This window comes from Sardina pilchardus, chromosome 11, assembly GCF_963854185.1.
Source record: "Sardina pilchardus chromosome 11, fSarPil1.1, whole genome shotgun sequence".
In the NCBI taxonomy this organism is placed as follows: Eukaryota; Metazoa; Chordata; class Actinopteri; order Clupeiformes; family Clupeidae; genus Sardina; species Sardina pilchardus.
The window spans coordinates 12806599-12814098 of NC_085004.1; the positions used below are offsets into that span (position 1 = coordinate 12806599).

Here is a 7500-nt window from a genome sequence, read left to right on the forward strand (position 1 = left end):
CAGGTAAAGAGGCGGGGGAGATGAGCTCACCTTGGAGAACAGGTCGAAACAGCCCAGCCTGCTGATGACGCAGTAGACCTCTGGCAGGCGAGGCCCCTTTCCGCTCGGCTGCAGAGAGAGGGAGAGATGGAGAGATGAAGAGAGAGGGAGAGAGAGAGAGGGAGTGAGAGAGTGATGATGAGGCGCACCTCTGACTCTGGGAAAGTCCAGGGGCCATAATGTGGCAAGACACACACTTCAGCTGAAATATGTCACAAGGCACAGGTGTGTGTGTGTGTGTGTGTGTCCTAATCCTGAGTGTCGACATATGAGCCAAGGAAAAGGACACACTCGCCTGTGACTCACACGCCTCTGAAATCAGGCCGCAGACAAGAGGTGAAAGGTGCCGCATGGTTTCTGCATTAGCGCGGCTACAGTTTCACTTCATATTTCGCTTCAGCTTTTCTCTCGAAAGCAGTGGGTGAGCACTGTCAGTCATCAAGTACACTGATGAAATAATCCTATTAAAAAATGACTGATGGCATGTAGCAACTGCTTTCAATGAGAGCTTCAAAACTATAAACACATTTCTTTTCTGCCGTAGCCTAAATGAGAAAGATAATCATCTGGTTGCGGCCTTATGCATGTGAGGGTTTCAAATCCCTTGGGACACTTCCCACTGTTAACTAAACACAGGTGCACACAGAGCATTAATGATTAACCACCTTCTGCCCACTAAACAATCACAGACCTCGCAGAGTGCAAACACACACACACACACACACACACACACACACACTCACATTCAGGCATGTTCACACACAACTACACTGGCATAGGCAAATGCATGAGTGCACACACACTCACACACTCTCATTTTCTCTCTCTCTCTCTCACTCACATACACACTCTCTCTCTCTCTCTCTCACACACACACACACACACACACACACACACACACACACACACACACACACACACACACATACACACACATACACACACACACACACACACACACACACACACACACACACACACACACACACACACACACACACACACACAATCCCCAATCCACTTGTCCATATTAGGTATGCAATTTTCTTCCACTGCTTTTTCCAAATGGATGATTAAATCAAGCATGCGGAGCTTGGTTAAAATCCTTAGGAATGCTCTCCACATGCCAGCCCTTGGACTTCCTCCAGGCAAGGAGCAGCGCAGCGCAGCACAGTGAACAGTGAGCAGTGAGCGGACGGAGGAGTGCAGGCACCCTACTCACTCCCTCACTCTCCCCAGTCATCAGGGAAGCCATTTAATACCTTCCAGCGCCAGCAAGCCAGACTAGGCCACACCAGACCACTGCAGCACCCTGCACACACCCTACAGCACCAACTCCCCCCCACCCCCCCTTACTCTGTCATAGCCAGAGAACACTACAGACAGGCATATCAAAATACACAATATACAAAGGGGCCGCGTACACACTTAAAAATAGGCACACACAGGCCGACAGAGGGAGAGGGGAGGGAAGGGGGGGAAGAGAGAGACAAGAAGAGGGAGAGAGAGGGAAAGAGAGAGACAGAGAGAGAAAGAGAGAGGGAGAGAGAGGGAAAGAGAGAGACAGAGAGAGACAAGAAGAGGGAGAGAGAGGGAAAGAAAGAGAGAGAGAAAGAAAGAGAAAGAGAGGCAGATGAGGTTGAGGCCTTCTCTTTTTTGTCCTACTCCAGAACATAATACCATACAGGAGAAGAGTGAACCCAGAGCTCGCCAAAGGGTTTGACATTTGAGAAAGGGGGGGAAAAAGAGAAAAACTTCAAAAGCCAGACAAAATATAGAGCAGAGTTTCATTCTCCACATGACAAACATGTCATGGTTTCTTTTCTTTCAGTCTTTTCCCTGAGAAAGTCTCATTAAAACAGGAGTTGTGTTTACAAGCAGTCGTCCACCCCCCACCCCCCCTCACCCCTTGGACCAGGGGACGAAATAACCAAACTCTGTCTCTTCTGCGCAGACGGCTGGTCATTAAAACTCCATTTGCATTCTCCATCTCGCTCTGTAATTAACACACCAGCACCTCTGTGACGCAACCTGTGGGGCTGGACACAACCGCGGCTAACGCATGCTAGGGGTCATTACACAGCCGCGGCTAACGCATGTTTGGGACCATTAAACTTCCCCTCCTCCCTCCAGCACCCTGCAGTGATGATGGTGACCAAGACGTCGGCAGACTTACCAAGAGACGCCTGCAGTAGCCGAACCGCCTGCTGCCATCCTCTCCAGTGAGCATGAAGGAGAAGGTCTCACTGTAAAACAAAAAGGACACACACACACACACACACACACACACACACACACACACACACGCACACAGAAACACACAGAAACACACACACACACACACACACACGGAGAGAGAAACACACACACACACACACACACGGAGAGAGAAACACACACACACACACACACACACACACGTAAGCACACAAAATTACTCAATCACACACTAGCATTGAAATCATCAGAGCCGTGATCAAAGGCCCGTGCCCTGGGAGGCCATGTTCCCTCTGCTGGGTTAATGAGAGCAGCGTGGCTCGGGCCGGGGAGAGATACGCCATCCTCCCACAGCTGAAACAACACACGGGCCACCCCACCCCACACACACACACACCGGTCAGCTCGCCGGCCTGATGTCATGCCATCTCTGATGTTGACCTACCGCATTGAATGACATGACACCCTATGATGTCCCACACCGCACTCACTGATTTATTTACGTTCACAATCATTTGAAGCTTTTTTCCCTCCTTGTCTGTGCCTGCACACTGACACTATCTCTGCTCTGATCCTCAGTGTCACTTATGCTATGATTTCAAGTAAAGCTGATTTCAACAAAGAACATCTTTTTTTGGCACTTTGGCCACTGACATGACTGCAGTACCTATGGCAAGACACTTCACACTGACATGACTGCAGTGCCAATGGCAAGATACTTCACACTTTTCCTCAGTCTAATCAAAGCCTAAAGTGATGGGGCTCTGCTCTGTGGTAGCCCTGAGGTATCGCCTGGCCCCTGGCCCCAGCTCTGAGGCAGGCGCTGGCTGTTCGCTCCTCACACTCCACTTGTGAGTTATTAGGCGGAGACAATCACACACAGGTGGAGCCTCTCTGGGGGCCCCGGGCCGAGGGCCGTGGTTGGGGCCGAGCTGGAAACGCGTAGGCATTTCCTGAGTGCCGGCTAACCTGTGCGTGTGTAAGTCCAATATAAACCAAATGCTCAATGTAAATTCTCTCAGATATGACAAAATACAAATTGGGCTGCGCTAATAGCCGTGGGGGCCTGTGTGTGTCCCCGCTCAGGAAGTGCTCCATCTGAGGGCCAGGAGTGGGGAGAAGTGAGAACTTTAGAAGAGATGGGGGGGGAGGGAGAGAATGAGAGACTGAGGGATTGAGGGAGAGAGACAGGGAGGCAACGAGGGAGAGCGAGAGAGAGGAAATGAGGGAGAAGGAAAGAAGACTAGAGAAGGAAAGAAATAGAGAGAGGGAGAGAGAGAGATACAGTAGACAGGGAGGAAAGGAGGGAGAGCAATGGAGAGGAGGATAATTCGAGAGGCGGAGGGGTCACTGAGTATGTGTTGGGTTCTGTTCTCTCTACCTGCTGTATTCGGCCACAGGGGTCCAGTCTTTGGCATCTGGGAAGCAGAACTGAGGGATGGCTTTGAGCCTCTGCTCAGCCTCCCGCATCTGCTTGGTGGGCCTCTCTAACTGTGAGAGGAGAGAGAGAGAGACAGAGAGGGAAAGAGAGAGAGGGAGAGAGAGAGAGATATCATGTCAGGGCAGAGTTGATGGGTTTGAAGCAGCTTACAGGAAGAGGTCTTCACCTCTTGCTCCTCCAGCATGTTTGTGATTTATAGAGGTCCTCTGCGTGTCTCTTCATGTTGCCCAAGGACGGCTCCTTTGGTGAGGGCAGGGCTTTATAAATATCCTGCTCCTCTTCCAACCGCTCATTCGTGGCTCAGATAAGACCGCAAAGCCCTCTCTCTTTCCCACCGCAGAACAAACACACACTCGCTCCACTGTCTGTCCTTTCCTGGCTGGAAGACGTCATTGGGCCCGACCTCCTGTTGGCCGGACGCCGACATACCTCGGCCTCCCCCGGGGCTCCATCGCCCAACCGAATCTTGAATAACTTAAAAAGCCATCTCAGAGTAACTAAACACTTAACTGCCATGGCAACGGTTTCCTGGTTACAGCACTTAATGACAATAAGTCACCACCCACAACCCTCCCAGCCCCCCCCCCCCACCATCCTAACCCCCACCCCACCTCTGGCCTCAATAGGATGGCAGAGAACGGTCACAGTGCTATCATCAGATCTGAGCTTTGAGCAGAGCGTGCATAATGACAGCCCAGAGAATGACACAAGCTCTTTCTGCCTCAGCAGGATACGGCCTTTTTCACCCACCGCACCACGGGACCAATTTTAACTCTGGCTGACGTCGGGCCAGCATCAGCAAGGGTCATTAACGAGCATAAATCAAAAGCCACTCAGCTTATTCTACATTTCAGTGGGAGCTGGTAATAATTCACTTCAAAATAAAAAAAGGACCAGGGCTCTCTATATATGTTGCCCTGACCCTATTTATAGACCTGAGAGAGAAATCAAAATAGTTCTTGATACACCACGGACTGGTTTCCCAGACAAGAAACAGACCTGCTTAGAAAAAACAAACAAAATTTACAAGGTCTCGGTTTAAATTATGATGATTAGCCTCAGAAAGAACCCCATGTTGGTCGGAGACTAAGCCTGCCCCAGTCAATCCGCAACTCCTTCAGTCATCAACCATGGAGCGTGATGGTGCTCACCTTGGGGAACTGGTAGGTGACCTCGGGGGTGTAGGAGTTCTTGGTGGGCTTCTTCTTGAGGGAGACCACCACAAAGTACTCAAACAGCTCCCGCTCCTGCCACTCCAAGAGCTGCAGCTCCAGGGTGCGATAGCTGGGAGCCCGCCGCAGCATGGACTGGAGCTTCAGAAGCCTCTGTGTGTGTGCTGAGAGACACAGGAACAGCAACACACACACACACACACACACACACACACACACACACACACACACACACACACACACACATACACACACACACACACACACACACACACACACACAAACTATAAAATCAAGCTCATATGACCTTCATATGACATGTAAACAAGACTCATAAGGACATGTAAAAAAAGCTGAATTCAAGTTATTGAATAATTCATATAATTAGTCTTAGGAGCAAGGATGCTAGTGATCAACCTTTGAGTGACGTGCGCTAACTTCTTACCTTTGAATCTGTCGTCAGAGTCGCTCTCACTCTCACTATTGTCATCTGTTTGGAGAGAGAGAGAAACAGAGAAACAGAGACAGAGAAAGAGAGAGAGAGAAAGAGAGAGAGAGAAAGAAGGAGAATGAAAGTGGGAGGAGAGGCGTGAGGCACTTGCTCAAGCACAGAGGTCATCAACATAAACCTGCCGAATTCCATGCGGTCAGACAGCATACCTCTCAGAGATGAAGTTTCAATGTTGGACAGGGTGAGCTTCTTGAGACGCTTCTTCCCTCTCTTGGTCGAGTAGATGGAGTTGATCCTCTGGACCAACTGTGGGAGACACGCCACAAGCTCAGCTCAGGCCCCATGCACTGGGGAAGTGGACGGCATCAATTGAATCCAGAGTCATTTACAATAACAAACGATGACAGAGGGCTAATAAAACCACTCGCGTTCTAAAGAAATGACTTCTCCAGCTGGCATCGGAGCAATGGCTTCCAGAAGTGTGCTTTTGATCACAATGAGGAAGTGGGTTGGATTTCATTAAAACTCACTCATGTGTGGTTCAAAAGCTATGACCTTTTCACAAAGATGTGACGTTTGAACGAAAGAAAGTCAAACAGTTCAAAACTGATGGCTGCATTCCATCCACATCTATCCTCAAGGGCTAGAACCACTTGTGAGAGTGAGCTCTCTTACTGTAGAGTTAAACAGAGGAAACAAATGAGTTCCGTTTGACTCATATAAACAGGTATTTATCAACAGGAAGCACAACAGCAAGTAATGGACAGAGAGAGAATCAGTGTTGTTCTTTTGAGGATCTCAGAGGGTAAGAGAAACATCAACAAGACAAAGCCACATCGACTCAATACTGACACTGAAGCCCAGCCTTTACTATTACAGAGTACCTGGTTGAAGAAGGAGACGTACTGTATACTTCCTTGTGCTTTACTTTAAAGGAAAGATCTCTCCTTTTCCTTGTCATGTACTCTACTCTATCATATCCACGTACAGTAGTACCATGATAAACCAGCCTGGCCTCCTCTGCTGATTATGGAGAGCAGCAGTCTCAGCCACTGGAGAAGAGACCGGCCCGGGTTTAAAACCCAATCCCGCCATTGCCAATCCCTGACATTATGGAGAGCAGCATCTGGTAAACCCCTCTGGCTTTCCTCTGCTTGCACATCTGTTCGAGAGTGGCTGTTACCTTGGGGACCCTCCTGTGTCGGCGAGAGGCCAGCGTGTCGCTGGTGGTGCTCAGGGTGTCGTCGAGCAGGCCGCAGGAGGAGGTCGACACGCTCAACTGCGGCAGGAGCAGCGCGTCATCGTGGCTGTGCCGCTTGGCCAGTCGGGACGTCCGGTGGCTCTTCCTGTCCGTGGGCCCGGGCAGCCGCAGCGACTGACTGCTCGGTTTAGAGGGCAGCTGGGGACGACAAATGCACGGGTTGCGTTAGACCATAGCGTTCAGGACACTCATGACACTTCATGACACTTTTTACTGGCGTGGATTACCATCAGTGTGTGGAAGAGACCAAATGACATTCATTCACATTTAAAGACACGTTTGTCTGTTCTAAGTCAAAGCTCGCTGGATATTTAAACCCATGAAAAACAAAGCTGGGGTCCTAACTCTGAGAAATCCCCTGGCCCACGTATTAAACATTCACCAGACTGTTTTAATTACCTGAGGAGGAGAGTTCAGCTTCCGATCCTGGGAGGACCATAAATGGTTCAGTGACCCTCGAGACTTTCGACCCAAAAGCCGTCCCTTCAGGTCCACGTCCTCGTAAGGGTTCTCCCGCATCGACTCTGAGTAAGACAGAGAAAACGCAGGTCAGGGTTCTGCCAGAAACCAGCAGCCAAAAAAAGTTTACTCAAAGCGGAAGAAGGAAAAAAGTCTTGTTAGGGGCTGAGTGGTAGAAAGATAGAGAGAGAGAAAGAGAGAGAGAGAGAGAGAGAGCGAGAGAGAGAGCAAGAGAGAGAGAGAGAGAGGGAGGGAGTGAGGGAAAAGGCAGAGCTGTGCAGTACAGCTAGAGAGAGAGAGAGAGACAGTGAAAGAGAGAGAGAGAGAGCGGAGAGCGTGGGGGGGGGGGGGGACTGAGAGAGGCACCCTTCGGGGGCAGAATGCGATGAGTCATCTGGGCAGTGTTCTGGAGAGGTCTCTGTGCCGGGCTGGCTCTCTAAACGCTCGGCTCTATTGTCTC

General features: G+C 50.1%; 1 protein-coding gene across 4 annotated transcripts in view; it reads right to left on the minus strand.

The window, feature by feature from the left end:
- Nucleotides 1-7500, minus strand: part of dennd2b (DENN domain containing 2B) — a 54444-nt gene that overhangs the window by 16358 nt on the left and 30586 nt on the right. For all 4 annotated transcript variants that reach the window (XM_062549466.1, XM_062549467.1, XM_062549465.1 and 1 more), the window contains exons 5-12: nucleotides 6981-7105; nucleotides 6504-6719; nucleotides 5530-5626; nucleotides 5315-5359; nucleotides 4849-5033; nucleotides 3638-3747; nucleotides 2216-2285; nucleotides 31-108 (exon numbers count right to left, since the gene is read on the minus strand). In XM_062549466.1, coding sequence (XP_062405450.1) covers nucleotides 31-108; nucleotides 2216-2285; nucleotides 3638-3747; nucleotides 4849-5033; nucleotides 5315-5359; nucleotides 5530-5626; nucleotides 6504-6719; nucleotides 6981-7105 — 926 coding nt within the window. The remainder of the gene's footprint in view (nucleotides 1-30; nucleotides 109-2215; nucleotides 2286-3637; nucleotides 3748-4848; nucleotides 5034-5314; nucleotides 5360-5529; nucleotides 5627-6503; nucleotides 6720-6980; nucleotides 7106-7500) is intronic.